This window comes from Cololabis saira, chromosome 18 (assembly GCF_033807715.1).
Source record: "Cololabis saira isolate AMF1-May2022 chromosome 18, fColSai1.1, whole genome shotgun sequence".
Taxonomy (NCBI): Eukaryota; Metazoa; Chordata; class Actinopteri; order Beloniformes; family Belonidae; genus Cololabis; species Cololabis saira.
Genome location: NC_084604.1, coordinates 13,354,511 through 13,369,787, shown reverse-complemented (window position 1 = coordinate 13,369,787; position 15,277 = coordinate 13,354,511). Strand labels below are relative to the sequence as shown.

Sequence of the window (15,277 nt, the reverse complement as noted above, 5' to 3'; positions counted from 1 at the left end):
TAAGTTCACACAGTTTTGTGTTTTTTGCCTGTGATGCACCTTAAATTATGTAAATATGACAATTAAATCTAATTATATCTGCAGATGACTTTCTTATATTAAAAAGCATGAACAAAACAAAAATGAAAAGTTGAAAATGAACCAAAAGGTTTGAAGGAGGTCAGGATAAAAGTTTCTTCCATTTACCAACTTGTATATGAGCTGAGAAACACTGGATATAATTAAAAAAACAAGCAAAACACATCAGCCTTCAGCTTTCCAGCTACGGTGAGGAGGAGGAGGAGGAGGAGGAAGGTAGGGGAGACTTACGTTGGCCCCACTGGCCGCTGTTGGGGTTCAGGTAGTTGGGGTAAAGCCCCTGAGGCTTGTCCAGGCGATTCAGAACCTTCCTGATGTTCATTACCTAGTGATAAGACACACAAGACAAATGTATCTCAAGGTCCGACTGCAAGCGTGTTGGACATGAGGAGGGTTACGTGTCCAGGTCCGTGTCTGTTCCAACCTTCTGTGCAAACTCCTGATTTCCTGAGAGTTTGCTGAGGTGCATGAACTCCAGGTGCAAGGTGCCGTACTCGGCCAGGATGCTGCTGCCGCCCGACGCCCACGGCCAGTTTCTGCCGATACCGCTGGACACAGACACAAGCAGAGGGAACGAGGGAGCTTCGTCAATACCAGCCACCAAAATACAAGCAACGTGTTCAAAACAGACACAAATGGTTAACTCGGTAATGGTTAAACTGTGTATCAAAAGCAAAATGAATCATGTTTAAACTGTATGACTTACAATCTGAACCTGTTTCAGGTTAGATTGTCTGTTAACAACAAGAAGAATTGCTTGGTTGGAAGTAGGTAAATGTCAGAGTAAAGGCTGCCTGCACCGGGGGCTGATAAGAGATGCTACGCTGACACGAGCTGCTCCTGTGATTCAGATGTTATTTTAGAAAGTTATTAGCATTCTGTTTTGCATATTTGACATTTACAAAGGGATTCTTAGAATAGATGAGAAACGAGGGAGATTAATGGCACTAAAATTAAACCCAACTTGACAATTCATCTGTTAAAAAGTTGCGGACGAGCTGGTGTTGTTCTTGTTCTTGTTCTTCCGCCCACATGTGAGCGCTGCCACACGCCTGACGAGGACGGAGGATCTCGAGACGGCGTGACTGCTGGATGATTAGAGGCGCCGAGGGATTGATTCTGGGCCGAGGACTGATGACTCTGGCGGCCAGGCCTCGAGTAGCTACTCATGAATACATATCAAGTACTCACACCGCACCGTCCGGGCAACATGCGCATAAATCACACGAGCACGCGGCCGTGGACGGGAAGCTCAAACGGGGACAACATCCAACAAGCGCTAGGGATGTAAAAGGACTGGGAGTTTGGAGAAGTACCAAACACAAAAACTTTCATGCACGTTCTTAAGAAAGCGCATGAACATACTAATTATCCTCCTCTTTCAGCTTGTGCCACACAGGCCATAATTTGTTTCTCAACATGAAACAGGGGGGAAGACCAGGGGAGCATCAAGAGGAGAGAGCAGATCACGGACACTGGTGAGCGAAAAAAACATCAAAAGATTTAAAATCAAACGGTCGACATGCCGCGTCAACTTGATTACAAACTGCGTTCTGTTTAAGTGTTCCTGCTCCTTTCAGAGCAGCATCTCCTCAACCCTCCCTGCTGCTCCGCCTCCCCCCGACATCTTTATGTTCGATCTGCCCGTCCATCTCTCTCAACACTTTGATAAACCCTGCGGTGAACAATAAATCCCTTGGATGGGTAGGGTGGGAGGGCAGCACATACCCTCCAGCTCATCTCCCTGCACACCAATCCCTCCCAACGCCCCGCTGTGGCCAACACTAAACCCCGGATAGAAATGAGCAAAACAGCAGGCAACAGGAGCTACTGTGAAACAAACACACATTCTAACAAAGTTAGGATAAAGCGCCAAAGACGAACGGGTAAAGGTGTCTTTGGTATGTCAATAATCCATGAAGTACATCTTAGAAGTTTCTAAAAGACCATTTGACATCTGTACCTGTGAACTGAATTAAGGTGGCGTCGAGGGTGCAGTCACTGCAGCTATTGTACTTAATAAAACCCTGAATCTACCTGAAGGAAAACACCACTGCAACTGGTCTTTAATTGAAACCACAGGGATTTTTTGCCGCTCAAATATCACACCATCTGTTACGGTGAAAGCTGGTGCTACGTTTTAGTGTTAGAAATAAGCACCATGTTCTCTAGGAGCTTATTTGTAATTATGTTTAATTGTGATTCAGAACAACTTCATCCCCATGGGGCATTTGGGAGGGCAGAGAGCGGCAAATATGGGGAAGTGGGCATAAAGTACAATAGATAAAAGAAAATCCCAGAGTTTTAAAAGGAAAACTATGTTGTTTTATCCTGAATTAAAGGGGACCTATTATGGCATCTAATACCTATTTTAAACAGGCCTTGAATGTCCTAAAAACAAGCTTTTGATTTTTTTCCCTAAATAAATTAGAAATTCAGCCTCTAAACCATGTCTTTATCATCCCATTCTCTAACCTCATTCTCTATGCGGGGTTCTGAGTGGGCGGGGCTATGATAATGAGGCACTGTGCTGATTGAGTTAGTTGTGGGCGTGGTTTCACGCATCGGAGGTCAACCTATGTAAATCACATTTTCGTTACGTAATGAAAGGGAGCAGAATCTGAACGGCTCGTAGAAGCCACATCACACTGGACGGCTCATCTGGGCGGCTGTACAGACACTGCAGAATTTGGTTGCTTTCCTCCTTCTCTGAGTTGGCAGGCTGAGGGGAGACCACTTTATATATGTTAAAGCAAGAAAAAACATGTTTTTCATAATAGGTCCCTTTAAAGGTATTGTGACATGAAAAACACATTTTTCTTGATTTTTTGTGTTTTGTTGGGTGTCTTGACATCAATTACACCCAAAAAACAACGAACTTTTAACATTCAGTGTATTGTGTGCTTTCTGGGATTTTCCGCATAACTGTGCAAAAACGGCGCACCTGGTTTGGTGGCGGGCCGTGACGCCAGGGCCCGCTAAATCACCGCCCCCTCCACCCAGCTCCCTGTCTCCTCTCCTCTCCAGTGCACCATAAAGGCTGATTTATGGTTCCGCGTTACACCGACGCAGAGCCTACGGCGTAGGGTTACGCGGCGACGCGCACCGTACGCTGAACCCTACGGCGTAGGCTCTGCGTCGATTTAACGCGGAACCATAAATCAGGCTTAACACGGAGCTGTTTAGAGCCTCTTTTGTTCTCATCACCGGAGGAGAACTGCTAAGAAGACCCGCGGCCACTGACTGGACTTAAGATAAGGAGACACTGCTGCTTGCATGCCTTTATTTTTATGATTGTTTGCTGTGGACTCTCTGCTTCGCCCTGCTGCTTTTCCGTGCATGCTTCGCCTGTCGCTCCCGGCTTAACTCTCCGACGCCGCTGTGAGCGTATTGCTCGCGGGGAGCTGCGGTCCCGGTCCTCTGGTCCCGGTTGGACTTCATCCCCGGGCTGTAGTCGTCCTGTCTGGGCTGTGTGTCGGTGTTTGTGGTTCGGTGTGCGCGCGTGTGTGTGGAGACGCCGGCAGAAGTTTGTAGCGGTTGGGTTGGAGGAGGTTTGGAGGAGGAGCGGGGCAATGATTGACAGGAAAGGGGAAAAAGGAAGCGTTTTTCACGGCGCAAAAAAACACTGTCATAAAAAGCCAGGAATGGAGTACTGGAGTGAAGTTTTTCTTGTTACACTCTTTTAGACACATTTGAGGGATGTTGGCCAAGACTTTTAATAGTGTTAAAAGCATGTTAAAAATGATGTCACAATACATTTAAGTTAAAAAGCAGCTGCAATTTTTTTACAAGTTATACTAAACATTAACTGCACAAATGACATTTAACAGCATGACGAAGCTGCTGAGAAAAATCAATGATTGTCGATAAACGTAAGTCTGATTCCTCCTTGTGGCCCCCGGTGAGGGAATAACTGGATCAGAGAACTTCAACGACATGAACTTGTTTCCAAAGTTACTGAGGGGCAATGATATCTGGTGCTCCTCTGAAAGCTAATTTCTGCTCCAGCCCCTTCTTGTGCCGGGGCTGGAAAATGGCATTAATCCGTTGGCATACTGAACAATAGAAGCACATGAGTCCCCGTGAGTCCACATGAGTCCGTCTGAGTCCAGCGTTGTGTTTGACTACTGAGGCACATGACCTGGTGCCCCAGTTTCCACCGCCATGCCAACAACTTCATGTGCAGGCGCTAAATCCCCTCCTCACATGGAACGTAACGAGACTCACACCACCAAACCCTCAACACGTTCACAGCACCGCTCAGATTCGGATTAGAGCTCCAAGAATTTCAGAACAGAACTTTTTCAGTCGCGCATTTTCTTTGAAACATAGTTGAAAAAAAAAAAAAAAAGACAGAAAACTACAGCATTTTCAGGAGATATTATTCTTGCAAATGTGGCTGCTGTCTACATTCATTGCTACCAACCAAACAAATGGAAGGAGTGATAAGGGGGGGTAAATGGAAAACAGATTAAACTGAATCTTTCTTTTGTCAGAGTAAACCGCCACTTTGTGTCTGACGCCGTCAGAAAAAAATCATTACTACTTTTCAGTTTAGCAAACGATGAAGTAATCTGAAAGACAATCAAATGTCATTCAGATGAACAGCTGGTATTTTCCATCGGTAATGCAGGGGGTCAATTCAGGAGAACTCATGCTTTGCATCTCCTTTTCGTCCAATTTTCTTTTCACCCAGCCTCTCACATGTCGGCTATAAAAGAACAAATCATAGCCTGCTAGATTTTTGTCTTCTAGTGCAGAGCCGACAACAGCGTTTAATTACGTGGTGCCACGCAGTACCCTGGAAAAACAGAAACTTCCCATCTCCATTATCAGCCTGTCACACCTGGCCGGCGTTCTCAGGCTCCCGTGAATATGATGTCAGGAAGCTTTCCTCTGCATTTGTGCTCTGTGGCTGGATCAAACCCACACCCTGGCCTCTGTCCCTTCAGGCCATGTTTTCACCGTGCTTTGCCTTGACCAGATCACAACCCCTCTTTTCCGCCCGATTTTCTTCGCCGTGTATCTTTTCCTCCCCGTCTTAAAATCTATTGCACCGCTACTCCCCTCAGGCACGGAGAAAATGTGAATTGCGATAGTCAGTACGTGCACATGCAGCGATTCAAGGTGGTTGGAGATCTGATCAGATAATGACATGCAGAAGATTGGATCAACTTGTCTGATTACACATGCTGTTCTGAGATCAGACTGAATCAGATTGAATAAACCACTGTAACCAGAGCATGGCTGACTCCGTGACGCTAGGTGGCGCTGTACCCGAGGTAACCATGGTAACCATTTCAACAAAGAGCCACTTCCGGTTGACCTCCGCTTAACAACAAGCGGAATTCTCCTTCACTCGCACTTCTTTTCTTCCCTAACCCCTAAAAAAGAAGGGGGAGATTTTAGGGCACTTGAGATCTAGGGCACTTGGCCCAGGTGCCTGTCCCATTTCTCCTACTCCCCCTCGTTTTCATCCCTAACCTGATCAGGAAGCAGAGAGCCAAAAGCTGTTTTAATTTCAGCTGTAGCGCTGTTAATATGGCACTTTATTAAGTTTTAATATTTTTTCAGGTATAAAGGTAACCTTAAGATCCGCAACCGGGGCTCAGTTTATCCAAATAACGCCTGTTAAGAAATTTGACCCGATGTTTTCGGAGATGAGAAGAGCCGCCGCCCCCGGGGAGCAGCAGCAGCTCACAGCCCGAGAAGAGACGTGTCCGCCGGTTCAAGCTGCTGCGTCAGCCCCGGGAGAGAAACTCTCTCTGGGACGCTGCTCTGTTGAGAATCACGCCGGCTGAAATAAATCATTTAGGAAGATGTTGGTTTAATAGATGAAATCTAACAGTTGTAGCTACGCCTGTTAAGAAATTTGCTCCGAAATTTAGAGATTTATGTCTGCCGGTTCCGGAGTTTATGCCGCGTTCCATTTACCTCGGAAATCGGAAGTGGGAACTGGGAATGGCAGCCATCTTGGAATGGTAACTCGGGGATGGTGAAGACTCTCCCACTTTCCCAGTGGGAAACCCCACTTTGAGGGGCATTCCAGTTGAAAATTCCGACTGGGGACTGGGAAATCCCCACTTCCGAGGATAAATGGAACGCGGCATTAGGTCCGCGTTAAATAGACGCAGCCTACGGCGTAGGGTACGGCGTATTTTGTTTTTTTTTATGCCACAGTTTGCAGATTGATTGTTGATGCGTGGGCTAACGTGTCTGCAAAAGCGTGCATTTCCGAGGCACCGCACGGCACGGAACGTGACTCTGACAGCGAGGAATTCGGACTGGCACAGCTGATTTAGCGGAGCTCTTTAATGCAGAAACAGAGGATGAGACTTAATGGGTTTGATTAATGTAAAAACTGAAATAAAGTAGCCTACAATCAAACAAAGTTTTGCTCCCGCTGTATTTTTAAATACGCACACTCCTGTGCTTGTGTGTGTGTGTGTTCTTGTGTGTGTGCCGTTTCGGTCGGTGCGCCGTGTGTGTTTTAAATACAGAAATATGACACATAAGACTGAGGCTATGCCTTTTCACACGGCGCCCGTATGGTCGCGAAAATACAGTATTTATATATGAAATGTCAGAATAGGAAATATTTTGACGACACCCCTGAAGCAGTCAAACGACACCCCAGGGAGCTACTACTGAGCAGCGTTGCGTCGTCTCCTTTCACTTCCGGGTGAATCCCCTCCCCCGGGGGAAAACCCCACCCGGGGGAAATTCTCGAGCATGCGCAGACTGTAATATCCATGTCTCCGTACACATGGCATTAACAAGGCGGTTGCGACTGGCTTATCTAGGTGCTGCAAGCGGGTTGATGAATCCAGTCTGATCAGATTACTTGACTGACTTAAGGTGTTCACATGCAGTTTAAAAGTCAGTACGATGTGTGCAAATGATCTCCAACCAGTTTGAATCGCTGCATGTGCACGTACTGAGTGTCACCGTTAGCAACTTAATTAGAGACCTTAAATCACGGCTGCCTTCCACTTGCCTTAGGTTACGGCAGAGGAATGCTGCTGAGAGTGTGAGTGTGCATTTGTGTGGCCCGTTCTTTCAGACAAATCTCTGTATATCCTGAATGTCAAGCTTTTCTTTGTTTTAAAAAGAGTGCTCCGGGGCAGAGATGCTATTACTAATATCATATTTGTCGGCTGAACGGTGTTTGTTTATAACTGTAGCTATGGTGAAAATACCTTGTTTTTGTTCATCCTTTGAAACAATGAGCCGCTACATCCTCAAACTAAGAATCACAGCAGCAGTTTTACAAAAATAAGTAGCCCAAGTATTTTCCATATGTTTGAAGGAGACCAGGCTTATATGACCATGAAACCCTGAGAAGATGAGAAAAAAAGGCACACTCAGGAATAGCCCTTCATGTCTCATCATGGAAGTGGACAGCGTTGTATTATGTTGTTTATCAAACATGAACTGAATCTGGTGAACCCTGTGATGCTGACACGTTTGCGTCTGGGTATATTTTCCATTCTTCTCTATACCACGACTCTGAAAATCTGCCTTTTTATAATTCAACTCCTCTTGACAGGCACATTTTCCTGACACGTAGGGAACAGAAAGCTCCATGAGAGTGCCGCTCTTCTGGGTCGTCCAGAGTGACAACGTTAGCGGGCTGCAAAATAGAGTCATTCTCCATCTGCAGCTATTAATAAAGCTCTAAGACCTCAAGTGCTCGGGATTGATTGCTTCAGTCTCCGTGACTGCAGCTGAAGGAGAAAATTTGCCACGAACTGACATTTGAAAACTTGCCTCTGCAAGATAAGAAAATGGAGCACGGGCAAAAGACTAAATATTAACTTTGCAATGTTATTACCACAATACCGTTGCTTTTAGCAGCAAGCTGCTATGGAAATCTCTGATTTCTGATGAATTAATGGACTTTGCGACAGTAATTGATGGTGTGGGAGCTAACTTAGTGATGCATGTAGCCATTAGGTCTCATATACATCATGATTTGAAAAGTTAATTGGGATAAAGGGACTCCTGCTGTGGTTCTTCACTTTACTAGAATCTGAGAAAAAAAAAGAAGAAGAAGGGCCTGATGACTGTGCCGGTAAGCTGTCAATGCTCCGTGAGGAAGACGCATGAGCAAGGCAGCACATACGAAAACATCACCCCACTGTGCCGGTGCCGGGAGAAAAAGATAAGAAATGTATTTCAAATTATTCAAGATAGGATTCTTTTTTTTAGAAATCTGACTTAATCAAAGAAAAGGGTCAAATATTAAGCAGATCTAAAGGTATGTTTGTGGGTGTTTTTTTCTTGACTAAGTGTTTTAAGCAGATCTCATCCCTGATGCATCTTTTGCACTTTTAATTTGTAGCGTTTTGTCATAAATTATTCAAACATTCGACCCGGTGAATATTGGTCCTTGCTTTAAGTGTTTCTTAAACTTAACTGATGCAAAAAAGTGATGCTTCCCATGGTTCAAAAACCGTGATGCGATCTGACCCGTGATGCCTGTGACCCGTTACTACCCTCGTCTGAGCTGCTGTGAACTCTAAATCTAGTATATTCCCTCATATAGTAACAGCTTAAAGGGTGAGTGAGTGTAAAGCGGCCATGCGATCTGCATGGAGGTGGAGGACAGATGTGAAATAAGGCGCTCCCTGCAGAAGAGTGGGAGCCGCTCCGCTCTAGAGGCTTTGTAAAGAGGTGTAAATTGAAAACAGTGCAGCTGGAATATATCTTTGTTGCATTTTGACAAAAGCATGTCACACACTTCATTATGACTTCAGAAAAAAATAAAAGAATCATGCCTCCTTTTAGCTGGGGCAAAATATGGATTTTTTTTGTTTGTAGCTACATCTATGGTCTGAGTAGAGCTGGGTATCATCATTGACCTCCCGATACGATACGATTCCGATACACTAGGTCCCAAGACGATACGATTTCCGATACGATTCGATACGATATCGATATTCTGGTTACAATAAGGGAATAACATGATCCTTCCACGCGCCACGTCCGGACAGAGAAACCCCACCCTGCCTGGTGAAAAGAAGCAGCCTGCTCACTCCTCAAGTAAGGAGGAGACTTGAGCTCAGTGCAGGGCCTCCCGGGGTTGGTAGATGGAGCTATGCCCAGGACTGACTTAGGTAGGAGCACTGGGTGATAAAATGGGGGGGAAAAAAAAAAATCGGGATTAAATTTATTTATTTTTTTTTTAAATCGATACTTGGATTTATGTATCGATAATCGTTCCTACACATGCATATCGATAAAATATCGATATATCGATATTTTTAACCCACCCCTAGGTCTGAGCTTCATCTAGGTGTCTGACAGGAAGCATGGACGCAGCAGGGAAACAGTGAAAAGGATATTAGATGTGTGTATGTGAGGACGTTACAGTCATTACAGTCTGTACATAGGAATGAGTCACTAATTTCTGTGTGAAGCACAGTGACACTTCATCAAAATCCAACTAAATACACACATTTACAGAAACACGTCCACACGATTCCTCATCCCACAGCGGAGTGGAGTGTGCTGGGAGGGATTCGCTAGTGCTTTGTCACACTGAATGCTAAAACAAAAAGTTATTGGACATACTGGCCAATGCAGATAGTGTCTGGTAACTTGTGTGTGTGTGTGTGTGCGTGTGTGTGTGCGTGTGTTACAGCAGCAGAAAGTGCAAGAGCGAGAAAAGAAAATGGATTTCATGTTGAGCTTTTGAAGGGAAGTCATAGCAACAGGTTTTATAAGACAAATGAGCATGAGCATTTTCTGTAAATGCTTAAAGGCAACAACATGACAAATGTTGTGTACAATTGTTTTTTCCTCTGATTTATAAAGAGATTTATAGTCAACTTTACTCAATTCCCTTCATAATGTGTTCGATGTTCAATTCCTTTGCGTCAAATGAAAACAAATGATGGATCTCAGGCTCTCAATGTAAATACATTTCTGCAGTATTAAGTGTTCGGCTGTTAACCCTCTGCTAGAGATGAGTTTTGTTCCAACAAAAACAGATTCTGTAGGACATCAACTGGACGAAATAATCAAAACTGAGATACATTTTCGGATTTGTTTGCACACTGAGAAAAGGTTTTAGGGAACCAGAAGCTGAATTTTGACTGCAGGAAACCTACAACTTACTGGTATTAGTTTCTTTCTCAAGTACAGTTCTAAGGTGGGAATTAACGAGAGCCGTATCCTGGGGAGACATCTTAAACCCATGAAGGACTCTGGGAGGGAAGTACTACTTCAGAGATTACCTAAAACCTTCATCATGAGACCTGTAGTATCAAACTTCTCTGAAGTTGACTCCACTTTTACTTCCAAATGTTGTCTTAGTCGTCTCAGGCGTAACATTCGCAGTAGCTTGTAATATCTTAACTGTGAGCTGAGCCAGAGCAACGCTTTTTACTGTTTGTAGGTATAATATCAAGACTCAGCCAGCTGAGAAGACACTTTGTGATTAAAATGAGGAGCAGACTGAGAGATGTGGCGGCTCCGCCAGCCCAGGGCTTGTTTATGATGCTTTACAAGGAAATCTTGATTTAGTGGTAATTGAAACTGACAAAATACAAGTGACAAACTGGATAAAAATTCCCCATATCGGCTAATAAATCCATATAATTTCCTCTTGAATTTCATAACTCAGTCTTATCCGAGGATGAACCAGAAACGATACCTTTCTTCTGCATAGAACTGTAAAATTATTTGATTGGAGGATATCTGGAAACTCTCCAGACGTTTCAAACAGTCTCCTGCTTGAGCTCATGTCAGTGTTAGGGTTGAAGAAATTAAAATAGTTGGGAGTATAATCGAGTTCCTTTGGTATAATGATAATGATTTTCGGTGGATAAACACTTTGGCTTGCTACAGAGATGCACCTATATGATATACTTAGCAACCTTTGACATCACTTGTGGTTAGAGGAGCAACAGGGTTCCTTTTTGACCGCACCTATCAGTAAGATGCATGTTCAGAGAGAGGGGGTCAAATAAGGCTTAAATCCTTTGAATTTGTGGATCCGAACACTTCTTTTGCGGCTGGTGTACACACACTCTTCACAGCTCCAACAGCTGGCTACGGAGGATTTAAGAGGACAATTGCAGGGGGCAAAAACAGGCCCGTGGTGAAGGAACTTTTAGGATGAAAACAAAAAAACAAACACATTTTTCAAACTTTTCTGGTTTGGATGAAGATGAAATGTGCTTTAAACTGAGACCTTATTTCATACATGGTCGTCCCGGACTCAGACAGCTGCAGGGTAGACTGATGAAACAAGAGAATGAGGTCGCACAGAGGAGCAGACCAACAGTACATGCAGACACTAGTTCAAGGTAAAATGGATTGAGGGAGCGCTGACTAAAATAAGTAGTAGAAAGTGGGATGTAAAAATTAGGTTTAGACAAAAAACAGAAACAAAAAGATTTAACTGGCCCTAAAACAAGCAAGAGAAGAGGTGGAGGGATGAAGGGAGAACTTAATCGGGCAAGCTTGAAGCTTTTACACAGATTTATTCGGTTTTAATCTGGGTCAAGGTTTAATGGACAGCACTGCCGATCACAAGCAAACACTTTTAAAGAAGTTCTCATTTTTCTTCCCAACGTCAGTCAGAGTATTTCAGTCCCTCGGAGTTGGTTTCAGTCTGACCTGCAGCCTCTGTAGTTGTACAGGATTTGCTACTGTAGCTGCTTATATGCCCAACACGAGAAGAAATGTATCAGGAAAACCTATCAGTCTTCTTAAGTTCCTGCCCACAGCTGTGCTTTGTGTGTTAAGGTAATCGTGAGTGTGTGCGCATCCATCCTTCCAATCTATCATAGCTCAGTCATGCAGGTAATGTCATCATCAACACCAATCTCCTCAGGGCTCCAGGATCATGGATGTGCATGGAGCCGCACGCACGCACGCACGCACGCACGCACGCACGCACGCACGCACGCACGCACGCACGCACGCACCCTCTCCCTGGGGTGCTTCTCACTTCAGGGAGGAGGACGAAGGGCATAGAGTCCCGTCACCCAAACAGACAGAGGGAAATTGATTTGTTACAGCACATTTATCGTCATGACAACCTGCCTTTTAATTAACAGCTGACAATCAGCAGAACGTTGTCTTTCTCTGGGAAAAGATGGACCAAAATAAAGCCTACAAAACTATAACACAACTCTCGGGAAAACAGCTCTTCCTGATGATGTAGTTTAGTACAAATAAATGATTTGTTTTCTGTCAATCATGACAAGACAAAGATAATTGTATGTATGTCCGCTTACTCCCCTTTGTGAAGGAGTAAGACCGTGTGGTAAGGTCTGTGTGTGACTCGAGTCTGAACTTTGTGAGAATTGGTGAAAAAAAATGATTCTGTTTGGCGAAGATCTTTCATTGTGTAAAACTGTAAATGTGGCGCGTTTGGCCGGCTCACGGCGGGCTGCAGACCACAGGGCTCTTTAAAGCACGGAAACAGAAACGCTGCCTGAAAGAGCGACACGGCGGACTGCTGTGAGACGGAGAGAGAGAGCGCGTCTACCTCTTGAGGTTCAGCAGAGCCCAGGGGATCCCCGTGAGCGTTTTGAAGGCGGGGAGCAGCTTCTCGCCCAACTCCACCGCCTTTCTGCGGTACACCTGTAAAAGAAACAGACAGAGAGAGAATACCTTGTTAAAACAGATTCTGCACAAAGTACTTTTACATTAGAACAAAGTCTGAAAAATGTAATCTGAATATGTTAACACCCGGAATCCTGACGTAAGACGTAGTAAAGAGTTTCAACTCTCCACCTTTGTTAAGAGTTGGAGCTCATTGTTGGTGATCTCTCTTCACTCGTGCAAACTTCTGCTAACATTCCCCCGCCTGCCTCAGTGCTACCACGGTTAAACCTGTTTTTGTTGTTTTGTGTTAACTTCAGTTAACCTTTCAAAAATAATTTAAATCTTTTAACTCTTGAAATAAAGGCATTTATGGTATTTGATTGAAATACTATTAAAGACAATATATGCAAAAATAGTTTAATTAATTTACATAATTAATTTAAACATGTTTTTACATATTGAGATGAAAAAAAAGTGTTTAATTTTATTGCATCATTAAACAACATGTTCAAACATATTGTTTCCAGTTAGATGCCATAAGCATTTTTTCCTTTTCTCTTCCTATTTACCTTCCTTTTACCACAATTATTTGGTAAATAAAAGACTGTACATACATCCTGTTACTCCTTTACTTATCTAACACTTTCTTACTTCTTTATAATCAATGAGAAACCACATTATTTTTCAAATTTAAAACTCAATGTTCGTAACAAAGGCTGAAAAATGCCTAAGGAAATCAGATTAAATTTCAATGTTTTAATGATTTCTTGCTCGCTGAAGTGAAAAAAAAAAAAAAAAAACAAAAACAGAAAAAACCCAGAACTTATCTTAAACTTAAAAAGCAAAGCTTTGGATAAGAATCCCAAACAGCAGCGAGTCAGCCTCCATCCATGAAAAAGCTGGACTCATTAATATTTGATCTTCCTTTTGGTGTCTTTCAGGCTAAAACATCAGAGCCTGTAAACACGAGCCTCTGGTGCGTATTAAAATTACTGGCATCAGTTTAAGCAGTTTTAAAGTTCTAAAGTTACATTATATATCCCAAGTAACCTTCAGCTCCGGTTGGAGTCAACACAGGGACCTGCTGTTGCTTTAAATAGCTTCATGAATATTCAACCTAAAAACGAGAGCAGATATACCTAGAACTGGGACCTGCATGAAACTGGGTGATCATGTCCTACGTGAGGGAATGTTTTTCTGTGCATTGACTTCTGACAGCGTTAAATGTGGTTTACTTACATGGACTAACCATTCAACGTTTCAGAAAAGACTAAGAATGTTGTCTGATTTTACGAGAAATAAATCTGTGATTCATATTTTAGACTTATGTTGACTAATATTCTTGGATGTGTCCCTGGCACATAAACCTGTGCTAGTTATCGGTTCCCATCTAAAATGCCACGAATAAACTACTTTCTTCTGCAATCCAAACTTTCCACTTAAATAAATAAGCTGAACTGATTTTTTACAGATTGACACTGCAGCTGTCTCTGTCCACTGATAGTAGTTTGAATAACACCGTTACTCTTGTTCTGTTAACTTAGGCCGTCTATGTGGATTTGGTCTTTTTATAGTCATGTGAAGAGTGTCGCTTTCTGGCATTCATTCAATCCATCAGAAATACTCAGAACTAACCCACTTGAAATAAAAAAAAGCTAAACCTCTCAATAAATAAACAGTCCTGTCCTATATTACTAATCTATACTCCATGTATTTTAATGCAGAATTTGGAAAACTACAAGAACGTAAATACAAACACGAAGCTCTCAGATTTAGAGTATCATCATATGTTTTTTTTTTTTTTTACACAAAAACCCTCGGAGGTGTTGCAGTAGTGTATATACTATGCGGGTAGTTCTGCACCTCCAGAGAAACACCATTCAGAGTGTGTGAGACGGGGGCAGGAGGGGGCACAAGATTTTTGAAGACGAAAGGCTCTAGAGGCTACTTGTCAAAACAATCTAGCAACTCTACAGCTTTTCTAAAAAATTTAAAAGGAAAAGAAAGGTTACTGTGAGCTGAACCAGGAATAGGAACAAAGATGTGATATTCACGTGTACCTGATGGAAATACAGTACACCGTCAACAACTCGGAAGACATTTATCATTAAAGGCAATTATGCTAAATATAGTTTTTTCCTTTCACTAAGAGTGAAAATGCCATAAATTGTGTTTCTAATCAACTTTGATTGTTCACATTACATTTCTTAAACCCACTGCACTCAAAATTACATTTGAGTGCACTGATTGAATTTAGGATTACAAAGGCCAGTACTAATATTAAGCCAAGGCAAGTTTATTTGTAGAGTACAATTCGTACAGAGGCAATTCAAAGACTTTACAGTTACATAAAGTCACAAGAAGGCAAATAAAATCATTCTATAAAACATAAGAATAATCATATAAAATAATTAAATTAAATTTATGAATTAATGATTTGTCTTTATTTCGGTCTTGTACAAGTTATTTTACAAAACAAAATGAAAAAAATAAAATAAACATTGATTTCGCCGAAAAGGTATAGGCTGAAGCCGTAGCTTATAGTGCCTTTTTCTCTTGTGATCAGTTTAAATCTGAAACATTAGCATTAATCCGTGGAAACAAACAATGCATAAAGAAGACAAAAAATAAATAA

At 42.7% G+C, this 15,277-nt stretch overlaps 1 protein-coding gene across 1 annotated transcript in view; it reads right to left on the bottom strand.

Moving 5' to 3' along the window:
• Positions 1 to 15,277, bottom strand: part of man1a1 (mannosidase, alpha, class 1A, member 1) — a 135,109-nt gene that overhangs the window by 20,850 nt on the left and 98,982 nt on the right. The window contains exons 5-7 of the mRNA XM_061707448.1: positions 12,584 to 12,678; positions 503 to 626; positions 310 to 403 (exon numbers count right to left, since the gene is read on the bottom strand). Coding sequence (XP_061563432.1) covers positions 310 to 403; positions 503 to 626; positions 12,584 to 12,678 — 313 coding nt within the window. The remainder of the gene's footprint in view (positions 1 to 309; positions 404 to 502; positions 627 to 12,583; positions 12,679 to 15,277) is intronic.